We start from the raw sequence: 22,120 nt of genomic DNA on the forward strand, positions 1-22,120 counted from the left end.
AGCAGACTAGCCTATGGGTGGTTCACAGGTATGTGGCAGCTATGAAAAATCTTTTAGCTCTTGGGTCACAGGGAGTATAATTGAATGACAACCCCAGCTGCTGCACTCTGAAATCCATCACTGTATTTGTGCTAAGGCCATGCTTGTCACATGCTGCTCTCAGCCAATGACTGAATGCACCAGGGATACTAAAGTAAGCCCATTTCTGGGAGATGTGGGACTTCTCTGATGGGCAACTTCACTGAACATTCTTAGAACCTCACTGCAGCCTAAGCCTCTTCCATCCACCCAACCTTCCTTCCTTCAAAAGAATCAGACCTACATCAGGATCTGATGGCTCTCAGAGTCTCTCCCAGCTCCCTCCCCATTTTCCTTCACAGGTGTTCTCCCTGGTAAATCCTTTGCATGTCTAATTCTGCTTGGTGATTGCTTCTCAGAAGGGCCTGGACTAACACAGGAACTTATGTGGTTCTTTATAGATTGCTATGAGTCAGAATCGACTCGACAGCAATGGGATTTTTTGGTTTGTAGCCCAAGATCAAAGTCTGAGTGAAAGGAGAAAAAAGCAGCTACCTCTTGATTTCTCTTTATTTCGTCTCCTTCTCTTCATCTCCACCAATCCCACCCTAGTCCAAATCTTTCACCTGGACTCCTTCAGTAACCTCCTACTGGTCTTCTCACCCATTCCCCACACTTCAGCCAAAGTGAAATCGCTTAAACGCAAATCTGATCATGTCATTCTCTTGCTTAAAACAGTTTTTAGGCCCCTTATTGTCCTTTGGATAAAGTCCAAACTCTCTGCTGCTTGTAGCAATAGTAATAATACTGAATAGACTTACTGAGAGCTCACATTATGCCAGCCACAGTTCTAAGCACTTTGTATGCATTGACTCATCCCCCTCCCATTTTACAGAAGAGGAAATTGAGGTACAGAGAAGTAAATTAACTTGCTCAATGTTGCTGAGCCAGTAAGTTATGGAGCCAAGATTCAAACACAAGCAGTCTGATTCTAGGGTCTATCCTCTTAACCATTAAAATATGTCAAATTCCTCACAAATATATTTTCCAAGTTTGTTATTTGTCTTTTAATTTGAAGATGGGGTTTCTTCTGCAGAACTTTTCAATGTTTATATGGTCGAAATTTATCAATATTTTCTTGTTATGGGTTCTGGGGATTATGCCACGCTTCTAAAGGGGCTTTTCCACTCCAAAGTTAGAAAACAAACTCCCCCATGTCATCTTATAGTCTTTCCATGGTTTCATTTTTTATACTTTTAAACTAGGAATCCATCTGGAATTTAGTTTGGTGTAATATGTGATACATGGATAGGATCCAGCTTCAGTTTTTGGTTTTTTGTTGTTGTTTTTTCCAGATGACTACCTAATTGTCTCCTCACTATTCATTGATTAATCCATATTTTCCCCACTGATCTAAAATGCTATCTTTATTATATACTAAATTTCCATATATATTTGAATCTATTCTGGGCTATATACAGCTTTATTTAAAAATACAAATCAGATTATTTTATTCCCCAGCTTACAACTTTTCAATGGCTTTCATGGACCATTGGGAAAAAAACAAGAGTTCAGAGCCTTCCCTTCAAAGTCAAGCAGATGTGGGTATAACTCCACCTACCTCCTGTGTGGCCTTGGGAAACTATCCTAACCTCTCTGAGACAGATCTATAAACAACATGGCTATTGCAAGGGTATGGCTTTTTGCGGCAATGGAATAAGGCATACTGCAGGAACCAGAAGACTACAGTAACTGGAGCAGCACTGCCCAGTAGAACTTTCTGTGATGGTTGGAATGCTCTATAAGTCTGTGCTGTCTAATATGGTAGCCACAAGCCACATGCGAGCACTTGAAATGTGGCCTGTGTAATTGAGGTATTAAACTGAATTAATTTTAATTTAAATAGCCACATGTGGTTGTTGTTAGCTGCCGTCGAGTCGGCCCCAACTCATGACAACCCCATACACAACGAAACAAAACACTGCCCAGTCCTGCACAATCTCCAGGATTGGTTATGGACTGGATAATGTTCCATTGTGATTCATACAGTTTTCATTGGCTGATTTTTCCTAGGAGCTACCATATTGGACAGTGCAGGTCTAGAGCTCAGAGAGGGAGTAGAAGGAAGGTGTGCAATGAGGCTGGAGAGATAGATCGAGGCCAGGCTGCAAAAGACCTTACAGGCCTCCTGAAGGATTAGAGTCTTTATCTTAAGAATAAGAAGGAAGTCATTTAAGGGGCTTTCAGTGGGGAGAGGGAAGTGACATCATCAGATCTGCATTTTGGGAAGATTGCTCTTTAGAGGACAAGAGAGAATGTGACAGGCCAGCTGGGCGGTTGTTGCAGTAGATGCAGCAACTCCATCTAGGATAGTAGCAGTGAAGACAGAGAGGAGTGGATGCACTCAAGGAATATTTTCAATATAAAACCAGTGTGATTGGGGTGATGAATTGGTTATGAGAGATGGTGAGAGGAAGGTGTTAGAATGATGCCTGGGTGCTTTGGCTTGCTGAACAGGGTGGAAGAGATGGTGGTGCCATTCATTGAGAGGGAGAAAAGCCCTGGAAGAGGGTCTGGAGGGCAGATTAAGACTTTGTGCTCAGCCATCAACCCCTGGTGATGGATATAAATATCTGGAGATTGGAGAAGGCTGACAGGAGATGGATATTTGTAAGTCATGAGTGTATAGATGGTAATTGCAGACAATGGATGGATGAGGGAGCATGGACCACAAGGGCTGGGCCTGGATGAACATTTTACTGGTTAAAGAAAGGAGAAGGAGCTTACTGTGGAGAATGGCTAGAAAGGTGATAAACACCAGAAGATTGTGGTTTCACAGAAGCCAACTAGTCCGAAGCCATGTAGTTCACAAGCGGCAGAGCTAGAATCTGAACTCAAAGCTCATACGCTTCTCACTGCATTGAACTAGAGACCTCCTCACTAGCAAAGGGGTCAAAGTCCTACCTTTTTGAACACCAGGACACTGTCGAGGGTGACGTGGAACCGCCCAATGGTATTGGGAATCGATATCACTCCAAAAGTTAGCTCTGGGAAGTCTTTGATCACATCATAGAACAATTCTGCTACTTCTTCCTCTAAATCCTGTTTGAGGGAAGGATGCTTGGTAAAGTTTTGATAGAAAAGCAAAATTTTGGGTTATTTAAGCCAAAGGTGGAAATAGTGGCCAATTTGTCTCCTTACTTTTCCAAGTTCTAGAGTTTTGCTTGGTCACCTAAACCCCCTTTCATGTGAGTTTCATACCCAGAATGCTTCTCTGGCTATGATTAAGACCAAAACAGGGAAATCCACAGAGATTGATGGAAAGAACTGATAAACTTGACCTTTTCCAATTATTAGAGTGAAGGCTGTCCTAATCCTGAGGTTGAGGCATTTTAACATTTTCTCCATAATTGCTTTCAGAAGAGGCAATTGGTATGATCACATATAGTGTAAAATATAAACTCAGTATCAAGATATGGGCTGTAGTATCAGCCTTAATTCTTTAGTTTGAAAGAAAATTGGGACAAAAAACAGTCAGAGAATGGGAGGGGAAGACACGTACTCTCCCCATGTATAAATGTAACTTGAACGTTCTCACTTCCACTGAGAGAAGGAGAAGTATCATTGAAGTTACATCAAATGAGTTAAAACACAAGAGAAACTCATTGTTTAAGAGCAAAAAATAACTTTTGTTTGTGTGTATCAATACATAAAATAAAATCAGTAGAAAACTATCATGAGACTTTTCAGTAGCATATCTAAGTTATTTATATCCTTCCCCAAACATTTTCCCCTGATGCACCTGTGATGAGGATTAGCGTATTTTCAAATGGCAGCATATTTATAATGTGTGATGGGTTTCAACGTATGGGGATAATTGGAGAGAGGTTAGGGAGAGAGACTAGCCTGGCCCAAGCATGGTTCATGGCTTTCAGAATCATAGAAAGGAAAGGCTCTCAAATCAGAAAATAAGACATCCCTCTATTCAGTGATGTGCTAAATGGACCCCGGAAAGATCAGTGCTACTGTCAAAACCAATTAAATCAATACGTCAGTGTTCTCTCCTCTTTCTCCGTTCCTGTGTACCTTTCTAGCTATCTTGTCTTACTACTTCAGCTTCCGTTTTTCGTTCTTCATTTTTAACCCTTCAGCTCCCTCCAAAAACCAGCTCATCGGATGGGGAAGAATGGGTATGGAATTAACCCAAGTAGAAGAACTCCCCACCTCATCACCCACCCTCCTCGACATAGGACTCCTCACCAGTCGAGAAGCCTCCCCCCACCTCTTGATGCCAGTACCTGGAAGAAGCCAACGATGACCAAAGGCCTGGATCTCACAAACTCCACAACCTGCTGGCTGTTGTTGAACAAAAATGCTTTCTTGCTAATTTGTCTTCTCAACCAAACCACCAAGGCAGCAGATTCAACCACACCTGGAGAGAGATACAGTGGATCCCACAAAGGTTTCTTCTTGAACCAAGGCAAGGCCTGTCTTCCCCCATGTTTAGTGAATGTAAGTATCTTGTCTTGGGCTCCCATTTCCTTGAAGGCCAGTGTCAGTTCTCCCACCTCCCCCAAGCCCCAAGACATGAACATTAACAACAGCAGCTAAACTTTATTGAGCCCTTACCAAGGGCAAGGCACTGCGCTGTGTGTTTTGCACCTATTCAGTCTTCACAACAACCCCATGAAATACATACTCCCCGTTACACAGGCAAGGAAACAGAAATTCAACTTGCCAAAAGACACCCACTAGTGAACCGTAGACTCAAACCAGGAGAAAACATTTCCAGCTTTGTTTACTTATCTACCCTCCAAGGTCACAATTAAATTTTTTTTTTTAAGTATAAATAAGTAAAGTATAAATAGAGACCAGCTAAGCTCTGTGACCTGGGGAAAATCCCATTATCCCCCTGTGCCTCTGATTTCTCAGCTGACACCCAAATGTCCTCTAAGATTATACAATCCTGACTTCCATTTCTCAAATATCGTGTGGCAGGCACACAATAGTCTTAGCTTCTAAAATTGGACACATATATCGTGTGGGGAGACATAACGGTGTGCTAGACTTTATATAAGGCTACGGATGAACGTGTGTTTCCTCGGATCATTCATTTCACATGATGGCAGGTAATGTAAAATATTACTTTATATTAAAGCCTGCTAAAGAATGAATGGAACATTTTAATGAGTTTATAACATACAGCAATATATTTTTAGCAGGCCATGTTTGTTGGGAGTAGATTTGGACTACATCCACAGATCTTTATTCATTCACTCTCTTGTTTCTTCCTTCACTCACACAAACAAGTGTATAATCACACCCAAGGTAAGTATTCTAAAATTCTATGCACCTGTAGCAAAGATACCCAACCTAGACTGTGAGGTCAAGGGCTTCCTGGAAGAAATCATGTATGAGCTGAAAACAGAAGGATGCATAGGAGTTAACATGGAGGCAAAAAGGAGAAGGAAGGGCTTCCAGACAGAAAACAGCCTGTGCAAAGGCCCTGTGGCAGAGCACTCTCCTACCACCCCACCTCAGTCACTTACGATTGCCCACTGTTCTCTACTTTATGACCTGTTTTATTTTCTTCATTGAGTCTCTCACTTCCTGAAATTATTCTTTTTGCAGACTTGTTTAATGTGAGCTCACGGTAGCTCCTATGGTGCCTGGCCCATACTAGGTACCCCAGAAGCAATTACAGGATGAATGAATGAGGTGAATGAATCATTAGCTAATGTGGCTTTGAGGAAACTTGATCTTGGGCCATCTTCTCTGGGATGAATGAACTCTATTTGGTCCCTCTGAACCCCACAGGACTAAAGGAGCTCTGAATTTGGCAAATACTTTGTTCCTGAGTGCCTGCCCTTGTTGGTCACGGTGTCTCCCCTGGTGCTTGGCTCTGACCCAGAGGACAGGGTGACAACTGAGACATGAAAGCTCTGTCAATGATTGACTGGGGCCGGAGCTTGGCTGCATATTTGCAGGCACAGGCTGTGAATGCCTCATTAATAGAGGCCCCAGAGGCAACCCAGTCTCCCTCCCTCCAGGGAGGCAGCCAAGGCCAAGTCTCCCACATCAATCCTTGGAGATTAGAGGAGAATGGGGGCTGGGCTTTGACCCGGCAAGGACTGAATCCTTCCTGCCTGCTGAGGAAGATCTCAATACAAGTCACTTTGCAGGAGCCATGTCCAGCACCATCTCTCCTGTTAGCTTGGAGCAGCCCTGCTCAGGAGGCAGAGCTGCTGGCATTATTCATCCTGTCTTGGAAGAAGTACAGCCAGAATGCTCCTTAGAAGCAAGGATGGCGAGAATTCGTCTCATGTACTTTGGACATATTATCAGGAGGAACCAGTCTCTGGAGAAGGGCATCATGCTTGGTAAAGTAGAGGGTCAGCGAAAAAGAGGAAGGCCCTCAACAAGATGGATTGACACAGTGGCTGCAACAATGGGCTCAAGCATAGCAACGATGATGAGGATGGCGCAGGACCGGGCAGTGCTTCATCCTGTGTACATGGGGTCGCTATGAGTTGGAACCTAGTAAACGGCACCTAACAACAACAACCACAGAGAATGAGAAACTGGAATGTTGGATCTAAAAGGCTTGCTCCAATTCCCACAGCTAGTGCAGGCAAAAGGTTGTCCTAAAACCCTGGCATCCTAGGTCCCAGCCCAGTCTGCAGCCTAGCATCCATTGCCTCTTTCCCTGGCTGGGTAATCCTGAGGAAGAAGGGGGACAGGCAGTCCAGCTGAAGCACGGACTGGCCTGTTGCTCCCATGACTTCCTGCAGTCCGCCCTTGCAATCCTACAATGTCCCGGGCACTGGACTAAGATGATGAAAAAATTAAAAAAAAAAAAAAAAAGTTGCCGTGGAGTTAACTCCAACTCATGGCAACCCCATGTGTGTCAGAATAGAACTGTGCTCCACAGGGTTTTTAATGGCTGATTTCTTGGAAGTAGATCATCAGGCCTTTCTTCCGAAGCATCTCTAGTGGACGCAAACCTCCAGTCTTTCAGTTAGCAGCCAAGCACATTAACTGTTTGTACCACCGAGGGACTCCAGGCACGGGACAAGGATTAGGCAACGATAATGGCTTGATAATAATAATGACCACATCTGCCATTTACTTACAGTGTAGCACATTGCAGAGCAGGGTTAGCAAACTACAGCCAGTGGGCCATATCTGGCCTGCCCATCACTTGATTTTATAAGCTTTATTGGATCCAAGCCACAGCTATTCATTTACATATAGCTGCAGCTGCTCAGAGGGAGGAAGATGCGGCAGTCTGCCTCCATAAAGATTACAGCCTTGGAAACCCTATGGGGCAGTTCTACTCTGTCCTATAGGGTCGCTATGAGTTGCAATGGACTCAAAAGCAACAGGACGAGGCTTTCACACAATAGCAGAGATGAGTAGTTGTGACAGACCGTCTGGTCCATAAAGCCGAAAATATTTATTATCTGGCTCTTTTACAGAAAACATTTGCTGACCCCAGTGCTTACTAGCTGGGGAGTCTTGAGCAAAGTATTCCGCCTCTCTGTGCCTCAGTTTCTCCATATGCAAAAGAGGGATGAAAATAGCACCTTCCACGTGAAGTTGTCATGACACTTGAGAAGGGCCTAGAACAGTGCCTGGAACACAGGTACGTGCAGGTGTGTGTCAGGCCCTGTGCCCTGCAAACATTTTTTTCATCTTCCGGGCAATCCTAGGAGGTAGAGACTTTTATCATCCCCTTTTACAGATGAGGAAAACAAGGTTCAACAAGAATAATTTTTCCTCAGGCATAGTGTTGGGATTTGAATTTGGCGTGGTAGCCCACCAGTTCTTTTCAAAAGCCAGACACCAAACCTGTTACCGTCAAGTCAATTTCAACTCTTACTGACCCTATAGGACAGAGAAGAATTGCCCCATAATGTTTCCAAGACCGTAATCTTTAAGGAAGAAGACTGCCGCATCTTTCTCCCACAGAGTGGCTAGTGGGTTCGAACTGCTGACCTTTTGGTTAGCAGCCAAGCGTTTAACCACTGTGCCACCAGGGCTCCTTAGCCTTTTCAGAGGACCCAGAAATGGACATAAGCTCCCTGCCTTTGTGGCGGTCTCATTCCATGGAGTGGAAAAATGAGCAACAGAAGCAATTCTGTGAGGTGAGGACCTTGGTGGGGGAAGCACAGGTGCTGTGGGATCACAGAGGAAGGGCAATCAGGGGAGACTTCCTGGAGGAGGTGAGGATGAAGCTTCCTGTACGGCAGAGGAAGTCCCAGGTATTAGCTCCCACCATGAAGGAGGCTCAGAGGCCAAAGGCCTCGGGAGCTTCTATACCAGCCCCGTCCACAGCCTGCAAGTTGTCGCATCTTCATCTTATTTCCTCTAATTGGGGAGTCAGAGCTCACCTGTCCTTTGGGAGGCAAAACTGGTCCCTTTCTCCCACAACAGCACCTGAGCTACTCTGTGGGCATATACGGACCTTGGAAAAGTAACCTAGGGGCTTCACGTCTCTTTAGAGTCCTTCTCAAAGCCAACACCTCCCTGAGGGCTCCTTGCTGGGGATCAACAGGTCCCCCTTGCTGAAGGTCAGCATTCAGCTTTCATAGGAAGCAGCAGTCTCTGTCCCTTATCTCATTGCTCCTGCCCTCTCTCCTCATCTGCCCTTCTTCTTCCCCCTGCACACACACACACACCTCCCTCCTGCAAGCCTGCTGGGAACCACAGGCCTGTCAGCTCTCTTATGTAACCTGCCATAAAGTTCTTGTTTGCTGCACCGTCCCCTGCAAGTCTAGCCTGTGTCTCTCATGCCCCCTGGTGTCCATTCTGAGAACTGCAAGGCATCATGCTGCCCCTGCATGTGGTGGTGCTTCTCCAGCCCCTTTGGTTCTTGCAACAACACTCAGATGCGCTTCTTAGAAGCCTTCTGTATGCCAGGCCCTGTGAAAGGCAGTCTCAGCTGCCTGAGATTCAATCATTCAGTACATACATATACTGTTATCATCACCTGTTGCCGTCAAGCCAATTCTGAATCGCGGTGACCCCATGTGTTATAGAGTAGAACTGTCCCATAGGGTTTTCTTGGCTGTAATCTTTATGGAAGCAGATTGCCAGGGCTTTCTTACGCAGGGCTGCTTGGTAGGTTTGAACTGCCAACCTTTAGGTTAGCAGCTGATCGCAAAATGCTTGTGTCACCCAGGCTCCTAACACATATATAATGCGGACATTCTGTCAGCACCGTAGGACCTGTGCTGGACACTTCTGTGTTCACCGGAACTGTGTTCACCAGTTTTATTCCATCCATCCATCCATCCATCCATCCATCCATGTGCATCCGTTTATGCGTTTATATATTTTAACATCGATTTTTAAATTAGGGCCTACATGTGCCACACTGAGGCACATCGTTCTCCAAGTATCTCCAAGAGCAAGACAAGGTTTGATACATGGGAGGTTCTCAGTAAATGAGTGATGAATAAATGAACGGGTAAGTGAATGAATGAAATGGATCATGAGAGCAGTTACAGTGTTTAGTAGACATCCCATCCTAAGCCTGTCTTTTTCCATCATCTCAGGCTTCCTTTTGACAAACCAGGACTTCTTGGCCTGGAGCCATGTCAAAATCATTCTAAAGAGAAGGCGAGGGGGTTGGAGTTAGGAACTCAATTGATAGCTCTAAACCACGCACCCCACCCTCCTACCTCATGGCGTTCCTATGACATACTAGCTGTGGTAGAGGCAGCTACACATTCACCAAAACCCAAAGGAAAACCTTATGGACAGAGCACCGGAACGTATTTCTGTCTTTCTTGCAGCTGGGTGGGCATGTAACAGAATCTGGTCAACGGAATGAAAATATTCACCACTTCCAGGCCGAGGCCATGGATACCTCCCATGGTGATGACCCTCTGCTTCTTTGTCCTAAATACTGGCCAGATGCAGAGAAAACAGTGGGTAGCTCCAAGGCCCTTGTGAAGGGCAAAGCCACAAGCAGGAAGGAGCCTGGGTCCCAGAAAAGTTCTGTGGAGTAGAATCCCCTACGTCCACCCTCCGGCTGCCAACTGGGATTTATGTGATCAAGAAATACACTTACTGTTCTGTTAAGCTGCTGAAACTCTGGTGTTTATGTGTTTCTGTAGCTAGCATACCTTGACTCACCCACAAGCCCCATTACCTTCACAGCTGATGGGTTCAGACCTGTTGCCTTCAAAAAACAGCTTCACCTCTGGGGCCTTTTTAATATTAAATTCCTCCTGAAGCTCCTTCTCAGTGGTGATGTCCACTTTGCCGAAGCCAAGCCCATTCTTGCCTTTACCCATGATCTCCACAGCTCTGCCCAGCTCCTCAGCCAGATTCCTGGATCGCTTGGAGGATGGGTTGTCTGAAAAAGCCAGCATGAAGACAGAACTCGCTGGAGCCTCTTTGCCCCACCCCCCAACCCCTGCCCCATCTTCCAAGGAAGATTCTTGGTTTGGGTTGGCTAGCTCCTGAGCCTTCCTTTGTGCAGCTGGTGATGGGTAAATTTTCAGAAATGCGACAGGATATGAGACATGATGGCTTATGAAATTGACAAATGGAGAGACACACATAAAGGTTCACACATTTGGGTTCAGCAACCCTAGAAACAACACAACTTTGGGCAACTTACTCAGTCTCCCTACGCTTCAATTTCATCATTGGCAAGGAAGATGGGGAAATAACAGTGGCTACCTCGAGGAGGTGTCAGAAATAAATAAGAGTCATTTAACAATCACTGATATAGTGCTTATTATTTTCTAAGGGAGCCCTGGTGTCACCATGGCTAAGAGCCTGGCTGCTAACCAAAAGGTTGGCAGTTCGAATCCACCAGCCGCTCTTTGGAAACCCCATGGGGTAGTTCTACTCTATCCTATAGGGTTACTGTGAGTCAGAATCAACTCATCGGCAAGAGGTTTTTATTTTCTAAGAGCTTTATATTTATTAATTCATTTAACCCTCCCAGTAACACTACGGGGTAAACCAAAACCAAACCTGTTGTCGTCCGGTCGATTTGGACTCATAGTGACCCTATAGGACGGAGTAGAACTGCACCATAGGGTTTCCTAGGCTGTAATCTTTAAGGAAGCAAACTGCCACATCTTTCTCCCACAGGGTGGCTGGTGGGTTCGAACCACCAACCTTTTGGTTAGCAGGACACCACTTAACCACCGTGCCACCAGGGCTCCTTCCACTCTAGGGTAGGTATTATTATTATCATCTCAGTTTTGCAAATGAAGAAACTGATGTGCAACAAAATCACCGACTTGCCCAATGCCCTGTGACAATAAGAAGCATGGCCAGGATTCAGAATTGCAGAATTCCAACTCTCCAACCTACACTATGCATGAGAAACACTTAGCACAAGGTCTGGCACATGGTACGTACATGCTACATTATTATTATTAGCGTTATTGTCAAATTCACAGTCAAAAATTATAGAACAGAGAGGGATCATGATCTTCCAGTTGCTATGTCATAGCGACCCCATGTGTTGCAGAGTAGAACTATGCTCATGAGTTTTCAATGGCTGTGACCTTTTGGAAGCAGATGGCCAGGACTTTCTTCCAAGGCACCTCTGGATGGATTCAAACCACCAACTTTTTGGTTAATAACTGAATGTTTAACTGTTTCCACCACCCACTGGGGACTAGTCAAGATCGACTCCACAGCAACTAGTTTAGTGTTTGTTTTGTTTTAGTTGTCATGTAGCTGCATAATACATCTGAGGACTCTCTCATGTAAGGAAGACTGGGGTGAGAGAACTAGGGTGGGGGAGTAGGGATTGGGTATGAAAGGAGTCGGGTAATGGGGGAGGTTATGGCACCCCCCTACCCCTCTGAGCCATCCCGTTTAGTGGGACCTGATGCTCAGGCCTGAGAGACCTCACATTTTCTTGGCCCCTCGCACGGCTGGGCAAAGGGGTTTACCCATTGCCAACAAGTCGATTCCAACTCATAGTGACCCTATAGGACAGAGTAGAACTGTCCCATAGGATTTCCAAGGAACGACTGGTGGATTCAAACTGCTGACCTTTTCATTAACAGCTGCGCCACCAGGGCTCTGCAAAGGGGTTGCGGGAGCCCTTTTCTAGAAATAGCCTCAGAGCTGGCAAGTGGCCTTGGCAGTGGGAGAGGCCTTCATGCCCTAAATGGAAGGGAACTAAAAGGCGCTTAAGTCTGCCTTTCTTCCTCTTGATAGCGTGTGAGACTGCAGATCCTTCAACTAGCCCCACGGTGCCTGATGTGTGCGGCACGTGTGCGCGGCACGTGGCACGTGTGCGAGGCACGTGGCACGTGTCTGCGGCACGTGGGCCTAGCCAGGGCAGAGGTCACTGATTCCCTTTCAAGCCAGAACACATTATCTTTTTCAAATCTTTCCATCTGGAGCCCTTTGAGAAAATGCAAATCACCTCCCGGGCCGAGGGCAAGTTCCAAGTCCAACAGAGGATGTTTTGTCAGGCGTGGCCCAGGCAGTCCAGTCATAGAACAGCTGACACAGTCCCCACTGCCAGCCAGCCCACCTGTCCCTGCAGTGGCACCAAAAGTGAATGATTGCTTTCATTAAAGTCCCAGTCAGTGGACGGGAAATGGGCCCTTCCGCCTCCCCCACGGATCGATGTCTCTCCACTGCCAGCTTTGTCTCCATCATGGCCTGCAGTGCCCCCATCCATCATCGCCAGCATCGCTGGACTCTTGCCTGCGTCTGGCCTGCTGGTCTCCCCTGGCTTCCTTGTGGATTCTGCCAGGCCCAGCACAGGGTTGCTGATTGACCTCCCCCCCAAAAAACCCGAACCTGTTGCCACCGGGTCGATTCCAACTCATGGTGACCTCGTGTATTAGAGAATAGAACTGCTCCATAGGGTTTTCTTGGCTGTAATCTTTAGGGAAGCAGATTGCCAGGTCTTTCTTTGGGGCACCACTGGGTGGGTTTAAACTGCCAATCTTTAAAACCATTTGCAGACATCATGCCCAAAACCTGGGTTTCTCAGGGCAGAAGCTCAGGACAAGAGGGACACCTGGAATGATGGTGCAAATAGCAGAGTTGTTGGATGTTCTACGCATGGCCCAGTGCCTCTGAGTGTCTGAAAGTAAAATGGGAGAAAGAGGCTGTGACTGCTGAAATGCTGAGATCTGAGAACCAGGTGGATGGGACCTCCAAAAGGCACCTAGCAATAATAGCAATGGGGATTCATTCATTCACTCATTCATTTATTCAAAAAAATTATTTTTAAGATCCATCACATGCTAGGCACTGTTCTAGATACTAAGGATATGTTGTTGTCATTGGGCACCGTTGAGTTGATTTCTGACTCACAGCGACCCCGTGTGACAGAGTAGAACTGCCCCATAGGGTTTTATTTGCTGTCATCTTTAAGGAAGCAGATCACCAGGCCTTCCTCCCACAGAGCTACTGGGTGAGTTCAAACTGCAAACCTTTTGATTAGCAGATGAGTGCTTAACATTTGTACCATCAGAGCCCCTTACTGGGGATATAACAGTGAACAAAACCCGTTGCTGTCGAGTTGATTCCAACTCATAGCAACCCTAGAGGCCAGAGTAGAGCTGCCCCGTAGGGTTTCCAAGGAGCAGCTGGTGGATTCAAACTGCTGACCTTTGGGTTAGCAGCCAAGCTCTTAACCACTATGCCACCAGGCCTCCAGTGACACAAACAGATAAGAAATCCCGCCCTTTTTGGAGAAGGCAGAAAAGAAAAGCAAAATGCATGCTGTTAGATGGTAGGGGCTATGGAGAAAAGAGGTGCAAGACTGCGGGAGGCGAGGAAGTGTCAGGGGGATTGCAAGTTTAAGCAGGGAAGTTAAAGAAGGCCTCGGTGAGAAAAGACATTTTGATAAAGACAAAAGGAGTTGGGGGAGTCTGCCATGTGGATAACTAGAGGAAGAGCATCCCAGGCAGAGGGGACAGCAAGGGCAAAGCTGCCCTGGGGTTGTAGTGTGTCTGACGTGTTTGAGAAGAGTGAGCTGCAGTGAGGGTCAGTAGGCCTTGAAGGTCATTGAACAGACTTTGAGCTTTCTCTGAAGACATGGAAAGTCACTGGAGGGTTTGGAGCAGAACTATGATGCAATCTGACTTACTTTAAAGCAAAATGGTAGATGGAGATTAGACCAAAGCTGGGAAAAGCTGGATGCAAGGACACCAGTTGGAAGCTACTATAAAAATCCAGGTGAGAGAGGGTGGGAAGTGGTCAGAATCTAGAGAGATTTTGTTGGAGGAGTTCACTGGATTTGATGACAAAATAGCACATCCATGGGGCCCCTAAGAAGCCCTGGCGGCACAGTGGTTAAGCGCTCGGCTGCTAACTAAAAGCTCAGTGGTTTGAACCCATCAGCTGCTCCAGGGGAGAAAGATGTGGCACTGTGCTTCCATAAAGATTATAGCCTTGAAACTTCACGGAGAAGTTCTAGTCTGTCCGATAGGGTCACTATGAGTTGGAATTGACTTGATGACAATGGGTTTTTTAAAAATTATTATTACTATGACAATGGTGGGGAATCCTTGGTCTTGCTCAGACCAGGTTCTCTCTGGGAAGAGAGAGTCCTATGGAGATGGACAATCCCAGCAGATCTTCTGGCTCCTGGGGAAAGGAGGACAATGGGTGGCCAGCATAGGGAGCTGGAATCTGCCTTCCTTTAGACTAGTGGTTCTCAGTGGGGGACATTTGGCAACGTCTGGAAACATTTTTGGTTGTCACAATTAGGGGAATGGGTGCTACTGGTATCTAGTGGGTAGAGGCCAGGGATGCTGCTAAACATCCTGTGATGCACAGGATAGCCCCCCAAAACAAAAAAATTATCTAGCCTCAAATGTCAATAGTGTTGAGGATAAGAAATCCTTCTTTAGATCAAGCTCAGATCAAGCATAGAGAAGTGTTCTGAGTATGAGTCCCCATTCCAAAGGGCCATTTACAGAGTACAGAGGTGCTCCAAGCTGGTATGAACTTCAGGATGCTTGTCAACCCCGTCTGGCTCCTCAGCATTTCCTCAGGGTCCAGCCAACATACCGCTCTGGCCATTACAATGGCCTCCAAGGCCTGAAAGATCTGTATCTCATCTTTCTTACCTCATCTTCTGCTACTGTCCTCTTCAGCAACTCAGCTTTCACCACTCTGGCACATTCCTACCTCATGGCCTTTGCACTTGCTGTTCCCTCTGCCTGAAATGCTCTCCCTGCTCCCCACCACCAGATATTTGCATAACTTGCTCTCTCACTGCCCTCAGGTCTTTGCTGAAGTATCATCTTCTCAGGGAGGCCTTCCCTGGCCACCTTATTTAAATTGGCAGGCCCATCTCCACTCAACCTTGCATTCCCTATTGCTCTTCTCTGTTCTTCTCTATAGTACCTTAACCATACGACATATTACATATTTTACTTAATTATCTGTTTATCATGTGTCTCTCCCCTCCAGCATGTAAGTTTCATGCGAGAAAAGAGTGTTTGTCTGCTTTGTTCACCACTATACCCTCCAGTGCCTAGGGTATATCTGGCACCTAATACACGCTCAATAAATATATAATGAATGAACAAATAAATGTTCTGGTTATTAGCGCGGTGCTGTAAGATGGACTGAGCACCGGTTTTGGTGTCAGACCAGGCTTACATCCAGACTTCATCACTTACTAACTGTGACTTTGGGCAAATTATCTAACCTTTCTGAGACTTATTTGCCTCATCTGTGAGATGAAGATAATCATACCAAGTACAGTGCCTGGAACACAAGTGCGTAATAATGGTGGTTATTATCACTATCTGCCATCATCATCATCACCATTGTTGTCAGCATCACAATCAAAGTCATCAGCATAACCCTCATCATCACCATCTTCACCTCTGTCACCACTCACATCACCATCTTCATTATTATCATCATCAAGATCACCATTATCATTGCCATCATCATCTAACCTGCTTCCGGGCCAGGCTCTTGCCACCTCTGCCTTAAGGACAATCACTAAATGACCCTAGAGACAGCTCCTGATAAATTTCATCTTGACCTCTCCCCACTAAAGATAACCTTTCCTTTTCTCTTGCCTCATCCATGGAGAACATAATGGACCAATGGAAGGCTCATTTATTTCATTTATTCATTAATTTATTCATTCATTCAACATCTATGGAGGCCTACCATGTTCCAAGCACAATGCCACATGTTAGGAATCAAGAGATTAATGAGATTTGGCCCCTGCCCCGCATGCAACTTACAAGTTTAAAAGCAGTTTCAATACAGTGTGGCAAGAACTATGATGGAGAGGGGGTACAGGGGGCTGTGTGAGCATGTGGGCAGGCTCCTATCCAGTCTGCATGGGAGTGTCTCCTGACAAGATGGCTCCATGAGCTTAAACCTCATAAACCAAGTGAAGTCGTGGAGGAAAGGCACTATAGGTAGAGGGAACAGCAAGTGCAAAGGCTCAGAGGCCTAAGTGAGTATAGTCCATTCTGGCACCCGTAAATAACTCAGAGTCTAGAGCATAGCATTCAAGTAGGGTGGAAAGGTAGGCCTAGGCTAGAGCAAGCAGAGACCCTTACAGCAATGTTAAGGAGTGTGTGATGTTAGAGAACCATAGAGGGTTTTTAATCAGGGAGTGACACAATCATATTTACATTTTAGAAAAAAGCCTCTGTGGGTGTATTGTGGAGGCAGCGTTGGAGGGGCAGGGAAACCATCTTGGAGGCTGCTATGTGGCTGAGAAGAATGAGGAGGCCAGAACTGAGGCAGTGGCAGTGGGATGGGGAGAACTGGAGACTGGAAAGGGACTTAGGAGGTGGCATCAGCAGGACTTAGTGGTGGATTAGATGTGGGGAGTGGGAGAGAATATACAGAGGCCTCAAAAATGACCTGGAGGTGTCTCCCTTTGACATTGGGTGGTGGTAGTACTGTCAGTTAAGGCAGGATGTGGGGGGGAAGCAGAGCGTTGAGAGTGAGTCAAAGACACTGAGGCCTGTTTTGGACACACGTGGCAGTGAGAGGTCTGAGGGACAGAGGAAAGGTTCCACCCACCATTGGCTCTTGGACCTGAAGTCCACAGAGAAATGCAAAGCTGGCCAGCAGCTAGGAATTTGGGGCAGTCCCTGCAGACAATATTGGAAAAATCTGTCTTGTAAAAAAAAAAAAAAAAAAGACCATTTACCTCTGGAAAAAAAAGCTTTTATAATGCCTTCCCCAAGTGACTAGTTTTTCCAAAGGTCACTTTAGAAGGCCTACCAGTTTTTGAGAACTCATTTTGAATTAAATTGTGTTTTGACAGGAATCAAAGATTCAAATGTAATGAATTTAATTGAGTGTCTCTTTTAGATAGCAAGATCTCTGCTGGTGTTGGGTTCCCTGCTTTAAAATGTCCACTGGTGGGAAGGATTTAAGTTTCAAGTATTCAAACTGGTCAGTATCTAATGCAATTAAAGTACAGAATATCAATTGGCTTCCTCTGTAGCTCCAGGTTCCACGTTAGCCCCTAAGTGATTGGTCATCAGGTAAAGTCCCAGAGAGCCATGAACCTGCCCTTTATTCAGAACCAGGAGTCACTGGGCAGAGCCTTGCCTTCTGCTTTGGGGTTCAGGCTGACAGGACAGGTTCCCAGCCTTGCCCACCTACTGCACCGTCTTTGGAAAGGGAAATGTTTCTTGAGGTACATGCTGTGTTTTGCAAAGTGTGTGGCTCTAAAACCTTCAACACAGCTTTTGGGGGCCCAGAATTCAGAGATTAGGGCTGCAGCAAAAAAAGGAAGATGACTTGGGTGTCTGCCCTGTGCAAACCATTAGCTCACAAGTCCATAGCAGGCAGAGCAGGGCTGCAGGGTTCTCAGTGCTTCCCTTGGCTAGAGTCCTGGTGTGCGTGACCAGACTCATGGGTGTTCAGGAAAGCAGAAATGCCTGTCCTGCTCACAAAATGTTCTGTGCCGTTGAGTCGAATTATATATTTTTTTAAGAGACACAGTTGGCTGGCATGACTTTTGTCCCTTTGCTATTTTTCCTTCTCCCTTTTTTTCCTAGCTGGAATGTGCAATGCAGGTGATGCAGCAGCCATCTTGAGATCATGAGCTACAACATGTTAAGGATGATGGAGCAGAAAGTTAGAAGGAGCCTGGATCCTTGACATGGTGGAGCTGCTACACCAATCATTGACTGCCTATCTCTGGACTGCATAGTATATAACATAAACTCTTTGAGTTTGAGCCACCATTAGCAGACTTATTACTTGCAGCTGAACCCAGTCCTAATTGATCTGATGGAACTGCAACAGCTGAGATGCTACTGGACCAAGACAGAATGGGAACTCCCATCTACTGAGCATCTTTCATGTGGGTCCTTCATAGACACTATTTCTATTAATCCCTATAATGAATCTACCACTTTCATAATGAGTCTACCATTTTCATTATGAGTCTACCACTTTCATTATGAGTCTACCACTTTTATTACGAGTCTACCACTTGTGTTATGAGTCTACTACTTTCATTATTTCCACTTGGCAGATAAAGAGAGACACTAAAAAGTTACATAAGACCACATAAGAAGTTCATGGCAGAATTGGGTTCACACCCAGGCTTACCTGGCTCCAAAGCCCATACACTTTACACCAAACCTTCATGCCACTCAAGGATCAAGGGGGGGTGGATGATTCAGGTTAAGAGGGACTCTTCAGGATTTACCAGTGCCTGGCATAGGGTCCTTGATAAACACTGAAGTCAACAATCGCAAATCCCAAAGACCTCTGGCCCACATGTGGCTCTGAAGTCAGGGTTTTGGAAGCTAGTACTCACACTTGTTTCCTGCATCCTTCAAATCCTTCCACGTGGGATGGGTCTAGGACAGGGTCTGTGACCACTGCTTGTGGCTGTCTGATCTTGGGCAAGTCACTGGGCTTCTCTGAGCCTCTGTTTCCTCAGCTGGGAGATGAGAAGAAGAATCATGCCAGCCACACAGGGATGTTATGAGGACTAAATGAACCTTAGAACAGTGCCTGCCACCTAGCAAGTGTGAAAACTGTTAGGAAAGGACTTCTGGCAAAATGGCGTTTTAGGCAGAAGCACCACATTGTCTCTCCACAGCAAAGATCCAAAAAACTAAGCCAAACAGAGAAAACAGCAATCCTGAAACCCTAAAACATCACATGAAGAGATAAAGAACTCAGCCAAGCATCAAATGGAGTGAGAAAACTGACAGAGAACGGAGAGCAAGGAGAAATTCATGCAGAGGTCCCCATCAGCTAACGCAGCGAGGATCCGCCACCTTGGACTCCTATCGGAGTAAAAGAAAGCAGCTCCACGGAGCTTCCAGTGGGAGACAAAACAACTGGTAATTTGCGACATACGCTTTCCCAACCCCCACCCTTCTTCACCCCACTCGGCCTCCTCTGCTTCCCGTGGCCACAGTCTCTTGTCCTGGAGGCACGGCTGCTTGGATTCCACCTGCCCACAGTGGCCAGCTCTCTGACTGCCATTTGTTGGCTGCTGGTGTTGCTTTTTCTGCTTCTTTTATTTCTTCCTTACCTGTCACCACCTCTCCCTCCTTTCGCTCAAATACCTCGCTCCATGAGCCGTCCTTGCTTCTTCCTAATGGGCTGCGGAGCTCCCTTCAAGTGTGGAACTGCTTCCTGGTCTGGGCTGCCGCGCTGGTGGGATCCCAGGGCTTTTGTTTGTTTGTTTGTTTTGAATTGTTTGTTTGTTTTCTTTTCCTTTTCTTGCGTTGGGAGCCCATTCTGGCCAGGTGGTGCTGCTTGGCTTGGGACCTGCCCCCTCAGCTTGCGCAGATGCGCAGAGGGACCCTGAGAGCATTTCTTTTTTCCTGGGTTTTTTTTGTTTGTTTGTTTGTTTCTGTTTTTTGGGGGGCTTTTCTTGTTCTTTTTTTTTTTATTTGTTTTGTTTTCTTTTCCCTTTTTGTCTTTCTTCATTACTCAGTTTCTCATCTCTGTATACCTTCTTTCCCTTCCTGTTCCCTGAATACCTGGGACTGATTAACTCTATGCCTTCTAGCCAGGCTGTACTTCAACACCTGAGAACAACTTCCCCAGACCTCGTAGCTGCACTGGTGGGATCCCTGGGAGCTTTGCTGTTCCTTTTCCTTTCTGATTTTTATTTATTCATTCTTTTCTTCTTCTTCCCCTTTTTGTTTTTCTCCATTTCATAGTCTCTCATCTCTCCACTCCAATGGCAAGCTCCCTAACAATCTTTTTTGTTTGTATGTTTTTGGCTCCTGTTCTTCTCTCCTCTCTCCCATATCCATCTTAGCTTCACCCATAACAATCTCCCCCCTACATCCTGCCTACCTGCACCATGAACTTAACATCACCCCACCAAGCAGCACAGGCAAGGCCTACTGGAACTTTTCCTGCACTGATTACCGACCCGCCCTGGTGGCTGTAGTAAGTGCCACAAACAAACCATCCCAGTAACTCCTGTTCAGCTAGACCTGCCCTGCTGTACAATATCTGAACGACTGACCCTATCAATTGGAGAAGGAGGCGAAAAGTGTCATGCCCACAGATGAGCAAACAACAAAGAACACACAGCCCGCCCGCTCAGACAACACCAAATAAAAAAAAGGACAAAACAAGCAAATATACAATCAATAAACAAGAAAAATAACTACTGAATTCCCTGGAGACAGCAGACAATATCAAAACATTTACAAAAACAGGACAGGATGCTTCCAATAGGCGTCGAAAATAAAACACCAGATGACTTTCCAGTAGAAGAAAATGCAGTAGAACTACCTGATAGGGAATTCAAATCTCTAACACTCAGAATTATCCAACAGTTGAAGCAAAAAGCAGACAAAAAAGAGGAAAACATGGACAAAAAATTGAAAGAATTCAGGAAAATAATGCAGGAAAAAAACGCCAAACTAAATTCACAACTAGAAATTATACAAAAACAATTAACAATCCAAAAGATAAGCAACAAGATTTCAGAAATGGACAGTGTCATAGAAGGGCTGAAGAGCAGGTTTGAAACAATGGAAGATAGGATCAGCAAAATCGAAGACAAACGCTTGCATACAACTCTGTTTGAGGACAACTCAGAAAAAAGAACAAAGAAAAATGAAGAGACCCTGAGAGTTACGTGAGATACAATCAAAAGCAAAAATCTGTGATTGGAGTTCCAGAACAGGGGAAGAAAACAGAAAACAGAGAGGATCACTGAAGAATTGCTGACAGAAAATTTCCCCAATATCATGAAAGATGAAAAGCTGGCCATCCAAGAGGCTCAAAGAACCCCATATAGAATAGCCCCCAAAAGAAAATCACCAAGGGATATCATAATCCCACTCACCAAAACGAAAGACAAACAAAGAATCCTGAGAGCAGCTCATGAAAAACCAGAAGTCACATACAGAGGAGAAACAATAAGACTAAGCTCAGATTATTTGGCAGAAACCATGCAGGCAAGAAGGCAATGGGATGACATACATAAAACCTTGAAAGAGAAAAATTGCCAGCCAAGAATAATATATCCTTCAAAACTCTAGTTTAAATATGGTGGCGAAATTAGGTCATTTCCAGATAAACAGAAATTAAGGGACTACGTAAAAACCAAAGCAAACTTACAAGAATTATTAAAGGGAGTCCTTCAATCTGAGAACAAACAACTTCAGCTCACAGGCTGAATCTAGACGCAGGATCGTAGCAGCCAGATACCAATCTAGAAAATAAACTGTCAAGGACTAGCCAAAACCAAAAGAAATACAACAGGGAATCAGAGAAGCCAATTGGTAAATGTCAACAATATCAGAACAATAAAAGAGGGAATAAATGGTGTAGGTATAGAACCTTCTAATGGAGAGGAAGGCAAGGTGATACCAATAATAGAATGCTTCAGACTTAGAAAGATAAGGGTAAATTTCATGGTTACCAAAAAGAAAGTTAACAAACATACTCATAAAAATAAAGAGGAAAAACATAAAGTCTCAGCAAAAACAAAACCAACAAAAACAAAAGAAATGTAAAAAAAAATCCACAGACAAAAGTAATTCAGCACAGGAGAGAAAGAAGAACAAAGAAAATGTCAGCACCACAAAAAAAAAGCACTACAAAATGACAGCAACAAACTCACATCTATCAATAATTACACTGAATGTAAATGGACTCA

At 45.3% G+C, this 22,120-nt stretch overlaps 1 protein-coding gene across 1 annotated transcript in view; it reads right to left on the reverse strand.

Moving 5' to 3' along the window:
- Window positions 1-22,120, reverse strand: part of PDILT (protein disulfide isomerase like, testis expressed) — a 41,731-nt gene that overhangs the window by 16,953 nt on the left and 2,658 nt on the right. The window contains exons 2-4 of the mRNA XM_004373306.1: window positions 10,178-10,384; window positions 4,317-4,450; window positions 2,983-3,120 (exon numbers count right to left, since the gene is read on the reverse strand). Of these exons, the coding sequence (XP_004373363.1) occupies window positions 2,983-3,120; window positions 4,317-4,450; window positions 10,178-10,384 (479 nt within the window). The remainder of the gene's footprint in view (window positions 1-2,982; window positions 3,121-4,316; window positions 4,451-10,177; window positions 10,385-22,120) is intronic.

This window comes from Trichechus manatus, unplaced genomic scaffold (genome assembly GCF_000243295.1).
Source record: "Trichechus manatus latirostris isolate Lorelei unplaced genomic scaffold, TriManLat1.0 scaffold00024, whole genome shotgun sequence".
NCBI classification, from domain to species: Eukaryota; Metazoa; Chordata; class Mammalia; order Sirenia; family Trichechidae; genus Trichechus; species Trichechus manatus.